This window comes from Grus americana, chromosome 33 (assembly GCF_028858705.1).
Source record: "Grus americana isolate bGruAme1 chromosome 33, bGruAme1.mat, whole genome shotgun sequence".
NCBI lineage: Eukaryota > Metazoa > Chordata > Aves > Gruiformes > Gruidae > Grus > Grus americana.
This window is the reverse complement of record NC_072884.1, coordinates 1069136-1082898: the sequence shown is the minus strand read 5'-3', so window position 1 is coordinate 1082898 and position 13763 is coordinate 1069136. Positions and strand designations below refer to the sequence as shown.

At 51.5% G+C, this 13763-nt stretch overlaps 2 protein-coding genes across 11 annotated transcripts in view; one reads left to right on the top strand and one right to left on the bottom strand.

Annotated features, from left to right (window-relative positions):
* LOC129198475 (LIM homeobox transcription factor 1-alpha-like) overlaps positions 1–7960 on the top strand; it is a 28335-nt gene extending 20375 nt beyond the window's left edge. The window contains exons 4-9 of the mRNA XM_054807764.1: positions 3584–3816; positions 4278–4435; positions 4526–4603; positions 5284–5416; positions 5800–5958; positions 6391–7960. Of these exons, the coding sequence (XP_054663739.1) occupies positions 3584–3816; positions 4278–4435; positions 4526–4603; positions 5284–5416; positions 5800–5958; positions 6391–6545 (916 nt within the window). The 3' untranslated portion in view covers positions 6546–7960. The remainder of the gene's footprint in view (positions 1–3583; positions 3817–4277; positions 4436–4525; positions 4604–5283; positions 5417–5799; positions 5959–6390) is intronic.
* The window catches only part of CHCHD5 (coiled-coil-helix-coiled-coil-helix domain containing 5), a 29874-nt gene that overhangs the window by 14970 nt on the left and 1141 nt on the right, over positions 1–13763 (bottom strand). The window contains exon 4 of one of the 10 annotated variants that reach the window (XM_054807858.1): positions 4432–4632. The exons of 8 other annotated variants lie outside the window; for them this stretch is intronic. The gene's annotated coding sequence lies outside the window, so the exon portion shown is untranslated. Of the gene's footprint in view, positions 1–4431; positions 4633–12752; positions 13610–13763 lie in introns of those variants that run through there. One more of the 10 variants, XM_054807859.1, reaches the window with a different exon arrangement.

Here is a 13763-nt window from a genome sequence, read left to right as displayed (position 1 = left end):
TACAGGACGCTGTCGGGACCAAGATTTCCGTAAGCTTCAAGGAGACGTTGGGCAGTGCTGTGGTGCCCAGGCATAAAAAAAAGAAATAAAGAAATAGCGCGGGGACTCCCGAGGCGTTGCTGCTCGTGCTCCTGCCAGCCGCGCGGCCCCAGATCTGGCCTCGAACACCTCCTGGCAGAAGAGCGCGGGCAGCCGGTGCGTTTGGCCTCCAGCCCGGCGTCAAAGCTCTCTTTTTAAGATACCGTGGATCTCCATCCCCGCTTGGGTGACGCGTGCCGTTGGTGAACGGCACGGATGCGTCAGCGGGAAGAACCGGCTGCCGAAAACCGTCCCTTGTAGCCCCAAGCCTCTCTCACAACGCCGACTCGTGAGTAACCGCCCCGCTTGCTCCAGAGCCGCCTTCTTTGCAATTCCCAAAGACGTTCCCGCTTATAACCCATCCGCTTTCCCGCTACGGGCACTTTTTCCATCAAGGCGAGCAATCCCCCGGCAGGAAAAGCAAACTCTTATCATTTGCGAAGGTAATTCATTTGAGGCGAGCCGCTAAGAAGGACGTGGGGTTTGTACCTGTGGCGCACGCACCTGCCTCTACCTGCCGAGTGGTTTCTGAACGTTCGCAGGAATAAAAGCTGACAGCCCGCCTGCACCTCCCGTAAGGAAATCTTGAACAGAAACTGAGGTCAGGGAGGGGGGGAATTTTTGAGTAAGGACACGGGGAGATCTGGTCAAAACAGAAGCGGAGGCACGTGGACTGTGAGGCTCGGGCGGCACAGGGGTCTTTCCGAAAGGAGGAGGGTACAGTGGTGGTGAGTTACGGGCACCCGCTGCCGAGGCTCTGCTCTTCTCCGGGAGCACGCAGAGGCCTCGCTCGTGTCACTGCTGTTCCTAAACGCACTTTTCATTACGAACCCGGGCACGCGCTCGTTTTTCGGACGGTGCCTCGGCGTAGTTTCTGCAGGCAGTCGCTTCTAGACGCGGAGCAGCCGCGTCCGCAGCGCAGCCTCCCAAGCCTCCCCGTAACCCACCGCCAGCAACGGAGATGTATTTTGTTCCTATGGCAACCCAAACAATATTACCTTGACTTAAACGGATTCAGGCAATATTAAAACCAGCCTCTTTAGGAATTCCTGGTGTTGGAGGGGCTGAGAATTTTAATTTTGTGTAATGCGAGCTGACACCGTGTTTATGAGCTGCTTGCTGAATGTTTTCTTCAATTAGTACAAAGCAGAGCGGATTTGTTTTCGGGGCTTAGCTGGGAGATGGGAGGGCGCGGGCTTTGCGATGCCAAAAGCGTTATTGAGTTACGGCGCAGTAACGGCGCTTCCCTCACCTGATAGCTGCAAAAAAAAAAAAAAAAAAAGCCCTTTTCGTGGAAATCTGGCACATGACAGCATCTTTAAATAAGGCTTGCTAACTGCCTTGTCCCAACAGCAGCGGGAGGAATCGGCTGGGTGCCTTGCAGGTGAACGGGTCTCCTTTCCCAGCTCCGACATCTGTTCCCGCGTTTCCTTGTCCTGCTCCATCCCTCTCGCTACGCGCCTGCCCGCAGTTAGAAGCACATCACGCTCAAAGCTTTCCTCTACCTGCCTTGGCTAAGCAATATTCTGGATGTTTTCCTCAAGCAACCAGCAATATCGCTGAGGCTAGAAATAGAAAAGGACCCAGGGAATGCTCCGGTGTGGATACGGATAAAAATAATTAAGAAAATACAAGTGTGGAACAAGACAGGGGGTTTTCCATCAGTGTTTTCCTAAACGATCCTGTTCCTTACTTGGAGACGGGTCGGGATATCGAAGTAAAGCTTCTGTTTGTCAGGTCTATGCGCTTAAGGTGTCTGTCCCTGGATTTGGGGCTCTGGGGCAGAACCAGCGTGGCTGGGGTGTGCTACAGGAGTAAACCTGTCTTCAAAAGATGCGGCAAGAGCAGACGGGAGCTCGGGGCTAGCTTGTCTCAAAGTCGAGCGACGTTTGGATCACCAAATTCACCTGCGCGACAGCAGACAGCAAAGCCAGGCAGAGCTTTCTTTGGGGACAGCGGTTCTCCCAGCTGAGATGCAAAGAAAAGTCAGTACTGGCTCTTAAACCAGCTGGTTGAAGGATAGGGGACAGAAACCCGGGAAGAAGAACAGCTTGATTACCCGCAATTGGCAGAACTAATTATAAGCGGTTCTCGGGAAGATAAAAGACGTGACAAAGTCTAGTTGCTGGGCACGGAATAAAGGAAAATTCAAATTGGAAATAAGGAACGAGGAGCTAGCTAGCCTCTGGAAGCTCTTCCAAATGGATGCGGACAGACCCGCTTCCCTGGAGCCTCCAGCCGCGAGCGCGGCTGCCACCAGCGAACCGCCCCGAGGCGGGGATCGCTGGGCGAGGTTCTCCGGGTTGCAAAGAACGGGGGGTCAGACTACGTCACCGTTATCTTCCATCTGGGCTTAAAGTCCTGGAACATTAATAACTTAACGTTTAGGAATACGTCCCACGTTCCGGATTGGTCCCAGGTAGCCGTGATCACGGGCTGGCTCTACTGTTGGGTCTTTTTGATTCTTTTTACTATTTCGCTTCTGCTGCGACAGAAGGACCTTGGCATTAGGAAAGGGACAGATTTGGACTCTGCCCAGATTCGGACTGGGATTGTGCCTGGAACACGCTCCCAGTTTGCTCCTTCGTAAGACAGTGAGCGGTTGTGGTTAAAAGGCCGCTCTTTACTCCCGGCTTTTTCAACTCAAACTCGATTATTATTATTTTTCAAGTGCGTCTTACAGAAAGACAAAGAGGAAAGGGGAGAGAAAGAGAGACGGGGAGGGAAAGAGGAACACACATGCAAACGCACTCACACAAAGGAGAGAGAAATCCCACACCATTCCAGTTGGAATGTCCCAGACACTTCAGCCGAAAGCCACCGCACAGCACAAATCCATGGTGGTATTTGGAAGGGATGAGCCCACCCCTGTAAGCCTCTTCATCCTGCTCCACAGAGTTTGCCAGGAGGATTAACCCAGTCTTGTTCTCAATCCCAGTTTATGAGTTCCCTGCTGGTGGGGAAGATCCTGTGTGTTTAAACAACAGCCTAATTAATCCCTATTTTATTACTTTCTCTTGTCAAGTGGCTAAATAGAAGCTGTCAGCCGGCAGCCACCACCGCTCACATTTGTTTAGATCCCAAATTACTTCATCAGAACCATCTGCTCTGTACGCGGGGCGCTCAGCAGTTGTTTATTTCTCTCTCTGGACACGGTGTGGGGCACAAACAGCCTCCCCCGTGGGACTCCCCAGGGTAAGGCTCCTCCAGGCCCCGGGGACGGCCCGTAAAGTCCTCTCACGAGGAGCAACCTAACAAAGCCAGGCACTGGCCAGCCCTGGAGAGGAAGAGGGGGACGTAGACCTCTGTCCTGTTGGGCCAGGCAAGTTCGCGTTCCTTCCCGGTACTACGGAAGGTCAGAAAGCCCCAAAACACAGTTGGGACGTGCGTTTCTTGCTGGGGCGTGCTAGCAGAGCTCCAAACATCCACCCCCTTCTTCCTGAGCCTCAACCCAGGGCTGATCTTCCCTACCCAAGTGTCTAAACCACTGGGATCTTCTTTGCAGGCTGTTCCAGACCAAGTGCAGCAGCTGCTTGAAGGCGATCGCCCCCTCCGAGCTCATCATGCGGGTGCTGGAGAACGTCTACCACGTTCACTGCTTCTACTGCTGCGAGTGTGAGCGGCGCCTGCAACGAGGAGATGAGTTTGTGCTCAAGGAGGGGCAGCTGCTGTGCCGCAGCGACTACGAGAAGGAGAAGGAGATGCTGAGCGCTATCAGCCCGGCACCCACTGAGTCCGGTGAGGGGCTGGGGCTGGAGAGGGGCTGAGGGTGGGGAACCAGGGTGAGCCTTGTAGAGAGCAGGTACCGCCTGGTCCCCGATTAACCGCAGGGAAGGTTTCAGAGGGAGCAGATGTAGGTAGGTGGAGGTTGTGGCATCTTTTCCCCTTGGTGATAGGCAGCCAAGGGGGTACCAGGCTGCTGAGATCGACTTGGCTGGTCTGGAGAGGTTTGGGGGGGCTGCTCTGGGCTTTACAGAATGGACGACATGGGACCGAGGTGGCCCATGAGCTCCGTCTCTGAATCGACACCGTTCCCCTGAGCCACAGCTCAGTCCACGAGCTTTGCCGGCTTCCTTCCGCGCTTCTGCTCTAAATCCCACCTTGGAAGGAGCAAAACTCCGACAGGTTTCTCTGACTCCTTGCCCTGGCCCAGAAAGGCCGCTCTTTGCTGAATCACCGCTACCGATCTTCCGTTGCAGTGAAAAGCGAGGACGAAGATGGCAGCCACTCGCACGGCAAAGGCGGCGAGGAGAGCAAAGACCACAAGCGTTCCAAGCGCCCGCGCACCATCCTCACCACGCAGCAGCGTCGGGCGTTCAAGGCCTCCTTCGAGGTTTCCTCAAAACCTTGCAGAAAGGTACGAGGAGGTCGTTCAGCAAAACTGCTGGTTCGGATCCTTTTAAGAGCAACTTGGGTTCCGATTCAGCTCTCTGCGTTTTGTGGACAGGTGAGAGAGACGCTGGCAGCCGAGACGGGCTTGACCGTGCGGGTGGTCCAGGTCTGGTTCCAAAACCAGAGAGCCAAGGTGAGTGACGGTTCCCGGGTTCTGTGTACCTGGGGGATATCACACACGCTCATTCAATTAAAAAGGAAATGTAGAATAGCTTAGAAAAAGAGAAAAAAGTTTAGAAGAACAGAAGAACGCCTACGCAGGACCGTCCACAGGTCCACCTAGTCCCACAACACGTACCTAGCAGTAACAAAAGCTTAAAGAGAAATACAAAAATTGATTAATTATAGATGTTTGCAGGGCTTAACATTTTGCACGTTGTTGGGGTATTTTTTATTACTCTTTTTCTATTTGCTTTTTCCCCCCTCACTATAGAAAGACTAGAAGGATTTCCCACTTCTTTCTTCCAGAAGTTGAAACGTTCCTAATTTTGCAGAATTTAAGGGGTAAAGCCAGAAAATACACGGCTTTGAAAACCCCACTACCTAGTAAAACAAAGCCCTTTGGTTTTTAAGCTGCAAACGGCGTCTCCCACAAAGATAACACGGCCTTTTCCGTCAGCCCCGTTTCTCGGGCGGGGAGGACCGCAGAGAACATCGACTGCGGCGGAGTCACCCAGAGGAGTCTGAGCAGGGCAATATCACGGCAGGGCTCGGCCTCTGCGAATCGCAGGCGGCAGCGGTCCGCTGCTGCGTTAAACCCCCCCTCCTCTCTCAGTCTGAACCTCAAATCCGGGGTCTCCGTCTTCCTTGTAGATGAAGAAGATCGCTCGCAGGCAACAACAGCAGCAGCAGCAACAGCAGGAGCAAGATCAGCTGGGCAACCCTCGCTTAGGGACCGGGAGAGGGACCGGTCGCAACAGCAGGCAGAGCAACGACGACAGCGAAGGTGAGGAGCCGCTGCGCACGGCGACAGCGCGGGGGGGGCTGCAGGCTGGGATGGAGGGGACCGACTCGAATGGATTTGAGAGAGAAGGTGCGGAGGGAGAGATTAGGAAAAAGCGCACGGGTTGTAACTGCGTTGGTGTACAGATGGGGGTAACCGCAAGCTGGAGTAACTAGGTAATGCCCGGCTACTCGTGATGCAGCATCTCTTTTTGAGAAGACGACGGGGTGTTTTTCTGCTGGACGTACGCACGCACGGAGCCTAGCGCCACGCCGTGCTGGTCCGGACTCAGATCACCGAACATCGCTGCAGCGCCCGCGAATAGCGTTATCGCGACAGCGCCGCGCGCCTTTTGCTTCAACCCATCCCGCGGGTTGTGTTTTTAGACGGCGCGAGCGTTCACGGCCTCGATGGGCTGATGGTCCCCTACCCCCGGATCCCCCAGCAGCAGCTGCTGCCCCTGGATCAGAACGGCTACAGCACAGACTTGTACAGACAAGGGCTGACGCCGCCCCAGCTGCCGGGAGACCATCTGCACCCCTACGGTAGGCGAGCGGCGTGGGGATTGCCCCCTCTCTGCACGGAAGCTGCACGTAGCAGTCCCGAGTCACGAAAAGCCAACTCCGCTCGTGGCTGCTGATGAAGCCAGCAGCGGCGAGCGCTCCGCAGGACTCGGACTTCGTGCTGAGCCTTTCTCAGAAGTTTGGTGAGGCCAGAGCCGCAGACTGAGCTCTGCTAGGGGTCCGGGGAGCGAGGTTGGGGCTCTTCCCTCCATCCGACGTGAAATATTTGGGTGAGGGAGGAGGGAGTTACGCCTAAAGCTGGCCCCGTGTGTGGGGCTTACCTCCTAGCAGCCCCGCTGACCATGGCTCACGGTGAACCGTGGCCCTGCTGTCACCCTTTTTCTGTGCTGCGGCTCCCCGCGGGACACGCTCGCGCCACGTTCACGCTCGTTTTCCTTTTCCTTCCTCTTCCAGACTCGGAAGGAGTGTTTCACGATATGGACAGCGACAGCATCAGCCACCTGGGAGACTGCTTGCTGTCCACGGCCGAAGCCAACCTCCTCCAAGCCCGTGTGGGCAACCCCATTGACCGACTCTACTCCATGCAGAGCTCCTACTTCACATCCTGACCATAGAAAAGCTGCCAGCTCTTCACGAGTATCTCGGATGGATGCTGCTTCAAATTTAGAACGAGGGTGAGGGAGAAGAAACAAGACTGAGACCTTCAGAGACATTCCTTGAGCACTGCACAACGGAGGAGGCAGCTAGGTCTGTCACACACCTAAGCACTAATTCATGGAGACCTTTCACGGCCCGGAGGACTTTGGATCGCCTCTCTCCTTTTTCCTAGCCACGAGTAGATCGATGGTATGATGTTGTTTAGCTGTAACTTTAGCAGTTTGTCCAGTGTTTAAGCTTTTGAGCATTATGTCCTGCAAACAAAGACTGGCCAAGCGAACCAGAGCTGCTCCTAGAAGTAGGAGGTGCCCCTTCCCACAAGAACTCGGTTTATTTAAGTCTTGCTTGCAGCTGAGCTGCTCGCCGTGCTGTTTTGCCTCATTTCCCAATCCAGACGCGCGGGCTTCATGGGACAAGGTTAATTTTCGACAGTAAAATCCGAGGTCCTGAGGCATCTCTGAAGGATGCCACCGCTGCTTCGGAGGTTTTCTACAGGGTTGGCAGTCAGTCGGACCAGGACGGGTTTTTTTTAACGTTTGACATTTCAGAAACGCGCAGTAGTTTGGCCCCTGATTGAAAGGGCTATGCTCGAGTATCTGCTTCAAAAACAACAGAATATTTATCTTCTCTCACGTTCAAGGATGCCAAGAGAAGTGTAACACACCCACAGCGAGTTATCTATCGCCTTTATGTCCGTCTGTCTGTCTGTCTCTAACGGGGCAGTTCTACTCCCTGTATGGACGGGACAAAGACTTAATCACAGCTGCCGGCCACACTAATTTCTGATTGTTTCTTTTTTAAAACAGCAAAGTGAAATGCTTTTCCTCTAAAAATATTTCTGCTAGAAAGCCCTTGCTCCGTAGGTCTGTCCAGAGCAGGATTTCCCACCCCGACTCACTTCACCGAAGGCATCCTAGCACCTCGCTTCCCACCAAGCGACGAGAGAAAGGAACCGGATTGCATTATCCTACAACGCGTCCCTGCCAAGTCGCTTAGCTCCAAGAGGTTTTCGCTTTGAGAGCAACCCGGGGGCGACATCAGGACTCAGGCAAGAGAAAAGCATGTCCCCGCTGCGGATCGGCAGGAATAATCCGTTTTCTCTGCCCACCATAATGCCACGTTACCAGAACCGGGTCGGCAGTAACGCTAACCCCCAAAAAGGGCAAGAAAGAGAGAGCAGAGAATGGAAATCTGAATTATTACCAAAGGGAAACTCTTTATTCTCCTACCTAGGACCCAAGTCTGGGATTTGGCTCTTTCTATGGGTGAAAGACAGCCGGTATTCCTGGAAAGGTCAGGTTTTCCCAAGAGCCTGCTTACGGCACGTCCGCTGAAGGAATACGGTCCTCCAGAACTACCCTTCCCTTCTCTATTTGAACTGAACGACTGGCAGGCAACTCCAAAAGGAAATAATGACTTATTTTTAAATCTCGGATCTCCAGAGTTGCGCGTCTAGACCCGAGAACTTGCCTGACTGATGTTCCTGTATGTGATGTTTTACTTCTAAGCCTCCGCAGGCTTGCCAGTCTGATTTCAAAGGTGTCTTGCCTCTCCAACGAAAAAGAAAAGGTTAATTTTCGCCGTCTGCAGCTACGGAGGAAGATTCCCAGCAACTACATAATCCTGGATTCGGGGATGAAAGGAGATGCGGTCCTGATGCATTTTGCTTTTTATCAGGACTTTTTCACCTTCTCGGAACTGACGCACAAAATGCCGTGTAACAGAACCACGGCCCTTATAACGATCACCCCCACCGTTGCCTCACCTTTAATAAAGCTGTGTGAACGTGACCCGTGCTGATGTGCAGTCACTTCCCGTTGTGTTTGCAGCGCCAGGTTCCGTAGCTGGACTTTCCTTTGCTCTCAGTATCGATGTCTCTCCCCAGAAGGCAGTCGTGTACATAGTTTACAGACGCTTTGACATTTCTTTTTATGAGGGAAGGGGGAGCCTTTGGCAGAAACGGCTGTTTATGACAGATGTTTGCCCAGATAGACCAGTTCTAGACCGAGCTGCTGCAGCTGGGTGACTCCCACCTTTGTTGGGTGGTCACCCACCCTTAAGAAATGAAACGGAAAAACTCCTAAAGCTGTGTGTTCTTTTTAGAGGCTCTTGCACTAGAAACGGTCTCGGTTTAGATTAAGTTTTAAGAGAATGTTACAGTGAACTATGTGCAAATCGATGTTTCTCCCAAATACCAGAGCCAGCTTCACCCACTGAAACCCCCCCACCCTTTCTTCCTTGTGATCCAGTGCTGTGATGTGCCGATGGTTTGGGGTTTGTTTTTTTTTTTTTTGCATGTACATTTGAAAATAAAAAAAAAAAAAAAGCAAACTAAGTGGAAATCTGAAGCTTGCCTCAGCACAGGCAGACAAACTGCACGCACGAGCAGTCAGCTGGCTCCCTGCAGCCCCACAGAGGGTGGCCTGGGCTCCTCAGGAGGACAGCCCATCCGATTCCTTTCCCAGGAATACTAGGTATCCCGGGAACGTTAGTATTCCCAGGAATACTAGGTATCCTGGAGCAAAGGAGACTTAGTGTCGGCGGCCGTTCATACCTTAACGGAGTCAGCAAACTCGGTAGCAGGAGGGAGTTAGCTGCAAGAGGAACTAGAATCCCAACGTGGATAAATAAATAAATACGGTGAAGAGCGAGGCTAGACCCGGAGCTGCTGATGGAAAGGAGCCTGACGGTGACAAGGGAGTTCAAGTTCAAGAGCCAGCGATGAGTCGAGGTGACAGACTGACCAGGAGATGAAAAACGTTCCCTTCTGCCCACACAACTTCCCTCGTGCTCACAAGTGACTCAAAAAACAAAACAAAACAAAAAAATCATCTGGACGACAGCCAAGTAAAGCAACCGTGTGTGTGAACGGAATGTGGCTCCGTACAGCTCTCTGCCCTCGACAGTTGCCCGTTTCGGAGCCGGGCCTGCCAGCAGCACTAAATCTCTCCCTGTGACTGCAAACACCAAAGGAACACGCTGATTTATGGTTCCTTTAAGTAAGAGAAGCAGAGTGTAAAACGAGAATATTTTCTGGATGAAAAATTAAAGAGATGTTTTTGTTAGTTCCTCGTTCTAGGATCATGTGTAATTTACCTTATTGGTTTTAAAGTTCCACTTGAAAGGAAAAGTGACATCAACAGGAGTTAAAGCAACAGGCTGAAAAAAGTCTTGACACGCTTAACTTTACATTCTGAGAGATCTAAACCGAGAAGAAACGGAGGGAAAACAAAGCAGAGAATTAACTAACCTAATGATCCTTGGCTTTCTCTTAGTGAAGGACCTCAAAACTGCTTGCATGCATTAATTAATTATCCCTCATTACTCCCCAGCCAAGTAGGTGTTACTTATTTCAGAGATGAGTAAACAGAGACACAGAACATGTCACGACTAGCTTCCAAGGCCACACAGAAAGACAGGGGGTAAGTTAAAAAAAGAAAAAAAAAATGGCATCCAGTTCCCTTAACTACCAGCCTAAACGCACGTTTGACTGAAAACAAGAGTTGAGAACCATTAAAAGTGGAGAAAACCCAGAACCAGGAGGTAGAAACCAAGGAGAGACCGGCAAAGCCCATGCCAGAAGACAAGACACGGGCTGTAGCGACAGAAAAACACTTGTGTGAACGACGGATCCTTTGCAGGAATTAACCCCCAAGCGAGCACACCCACACAAGTCCGACCCTGCTCCCAACGGTTCTCAGCCACCTCGGAACCGGCTCCTTCGGGTTCTTCTCCTTGGTTACTGCAGGGCCTTAGTCTTTATTTCGGTCTGGTTTGCGTGGGGGAGGATGCGAGAGGACCAATCTAACCGAATCCTGCTCTATCCCCCCGCCCCGCTCAAGACTCCCACTCTGGGAAATACAGGCTTATTCACTTATTGATTTCAGGCACTTGGCATTAATTTAGCTGAATCTCTTTGCAGCCTTTGGAGATAAAGCTGAACCTACCAGTCTGATTGACTTGCCCGAGGACTTTTTTCCCCTTGTTTAGCCTAACGGCTTCCTGCACTTGCTTCCACGATCCTGTCCTAATCAAACCAGGAGGTACGAGACAATATCATAATCCTGCGGTACAAGAAATGAAGAGAACGCTTCCTGGGTTCCTAATTCTTATTTAATTCTCAGGTTTTCAGAGGTCTCCCTTGCCAGCCCACACCTTGTGAAAGATGCCGGTACAACCGCCGCTCCTTTTAGCTTTTACTGCTAAATATATTTCCAGTGACAGGACTGAAAAACCAACAGCTGGACTTGGAAAGAACAGCTTTTCCCGACATTCGCAGGGCGCTTGCTCACCCTGTGTAACGGCTTTGCCTTGTTTCCAACTCCGAGCAAGTCAGATCCGCAGCCCTTGCGTTTGTCAAGGCCAGAAATAGCTGTAGCTGCCACTCCGATTTTATTCCAGCGATACATATATGCACGTATAGCTACAGATTCCTTCGAGGCCAAGAGAATACTCTCTGGCTTCGTCCAGCCATTATCTGGCACCCCCAGTCGAAGGAAAGAAAATTGCTGGTATTCCTTTCACTTTTCACAAAGGGATTTGCCAAATTTGCCAGGGCTACAATTGATTTAACCGAGAAACTTCTCCAAAGGAGCCGGTAAACTGAGGAAGGCAACGATTTCAGGGAGTGGCCATCACCGCAACACTTCCCTCCACGGGAAGGTTCCATCCTCATTCTCCACTACACAAAATTATTTTACATTTACATTACACACGTAGCGAACGATGTAAATTCTTTCTTCGGAATAAAACTTGCGGCTGCCTCACTAATAGTTTCTCAGAAAGCATTTCCCTCCGCGGAAGAGACAGAAACGGGGTGGAGCAGCACCTTCCTCTCCCTAATTAACAAGTTAACTGAATTCTGTGAGAGTTTGGCTCATCGGTGACAACACCGAGCGCCTGGCAGCTCAGCGGTTAACGTGTAAGAGCAAGTAATAATCGAGTGGCTCAGGCTCCCGAGGAGGAGGAGGCATAACTGGGCTTAAGAGGGGGCCCAGCGCACCTTAAAAGTAATGAAAAATGGCTTTTCTGCTGACAGGCTGACATTTCAATACAATGTCAACAACATGTAAAGCACCTTCGCTCCCGTCTAACGGCATCCTTAATAAAGCTATTCACACCGCAGGCGTTTCTGACGAATGGGGCGCTGCCCAGTATAAATAAAACTCAAAAGACTCACTAAAAATAGATTTCTCCCCCTTTTCTGGTAGCACTTGCCCCATCTCTAAATTCACTTTGAAGCACAGCTACCGTCACCTTTTTTCTCCCAACTCTTCTGCCGGAAGATAAAACGGCTCTTTACGTTTCAAAGGCGCACCATTTGATAAAAGGAAGCAGAGAGTCTTCTGCAAGCGCGCACAGATGTTTTTAGACGTGAACCCCAGCGCCTCCACGCGTTCCCATCGCTGCTGAAACGCGGCCACCTCCGCGAGACAGACAACAGCAACGCCGACAGCCAGCTTCGCGATTCGGGCTCCGCTAGAAGCTGGAACAGATCAACTTAAATCTGCCGTCCCTCTCCCCAAAGGAGTTAAAACTCTGCCCAACTGGAAAATGCCAAGCGACGTTTGCCAACCGCCACAGGCTCAAAGGCGAACGCTTGGACTTACGCCTGGCTGAAACGCGCAGAAGGATTAATGTGTCCCAGGAAAGGGGTACGAACCCCTGGGAACCAGGTCAAAGCCAAGTTTCCCGGTCCGTGCCTCACCCTCTCTTAAAAAACCCAACCTCACAACCGCAGGAAAGCTGTGCTGCGCGTTCAGAGAAAAGATTCTGCTGGCGCTGTGCACAATAGTTTCTGCGTGTTATCTGTTCCCTGCGTGCTTCTGGAAAATTTTGGTTTATGGTTCCCTGTAACTCTTCTGGAAAACGAAGCTTCTACTTCGGAGAGCAGCAAAGCTGTTCCTCTGACGCTGCATTTGTGTAACTAGGTGGTAGAAGCTCGTTTCTCCTTCCTCGTACCTGCTCTCCAGTGCCCCAAGGGCTTCCCAAGCTTTAAACTTCTGCTGGGAGAGATTCTCAGTCCCACTTAACAGACAACACACCGAGCAGTGATTTTTTGGACACGGCACACCAGAGTAGACCCAAACTCTCCCTCCACAACAGCGCTCACAGATCCCGTGAGCCCCGGCTCTTAATCCACTCCTCGTTACACCATCTATTGTTTCTTTTATGGTTTTAATTTCATTTTTTCCTACTAATTACAGCCCAGAAACAACCTCTCCTTAGAGCTGGGCTCTTTGTTCCCCCCGTGTAAGAACGAGGTGCCCCTCCACACCCCTGCACTGGAAGTTCTCTCCTTGCGCCGTCGATAGAGCGGTCGGTGCTCCCAAATCCGCAGTTTTTCTGCCGTCTCTGCCGGCGGGAAGACTCCCTCTGCTGTTCTAACCCGGCAGAAGGCCCGGGGCTACAACCCCTCACGGCAGCCCCAAAATTGGGAGCCGCACAGGACGTTTTCACGTGGGGACGTTTACGGTCACAAAAAGGTCCCCGTAGTCGGTTCGGCTCAGAGAGCAGCTTCCACCATCGGTGGGAAAAGCCAGAACTGGCTTGGGATCTTGAAAAGTGGATTTTTTTTTTTTTTTTTATTGGGGCAAAGGAAAATATTCTGCTTAATTATCAAAGGAACTGTGGAAGAACAGACTGCAGAAAAAGAGGTAAGGGCTGATTTTAGCTTTTGGTTCTTTTTCAAGCACATCTGCAGGTTGCTGCTGATCCTTCGCTGTCGCTTCAACATAGTTCTGTGATTTATTTAAAATTTTTTGAGGTAACTCCGCAGCACTATCAGCACACAAATGCTGATGGATCAGGAACGCTCTGACATCCCGGTCAGAGTCCAGCTGCGTGCTGAAGACAAACGTAGTGTGACCAGACCCAAGAAATCCCCATCGCGGGGCTGCGCTTCGTTTTTCAGAGGGGGAAAAAAACCAACCCAACCAAGCGTTGGAACGATACTCCAGGGTACAGAAAGACTTTTCATTCACTCCTGAAGATGAGTTTCAATTCCAAGGCTCCCCTGTGAAAAAACCAGCACAAATAAAAGCATCAGGTAGGCTCCGTGCACACGCAGCACCCTAGTTACGAGGTACAGCGGATTACCACGTCAGGACACGGGAGTACGTCACATTCAGGCGATTTCTATACGCTCACTAACACGTTCTTAACTTTTA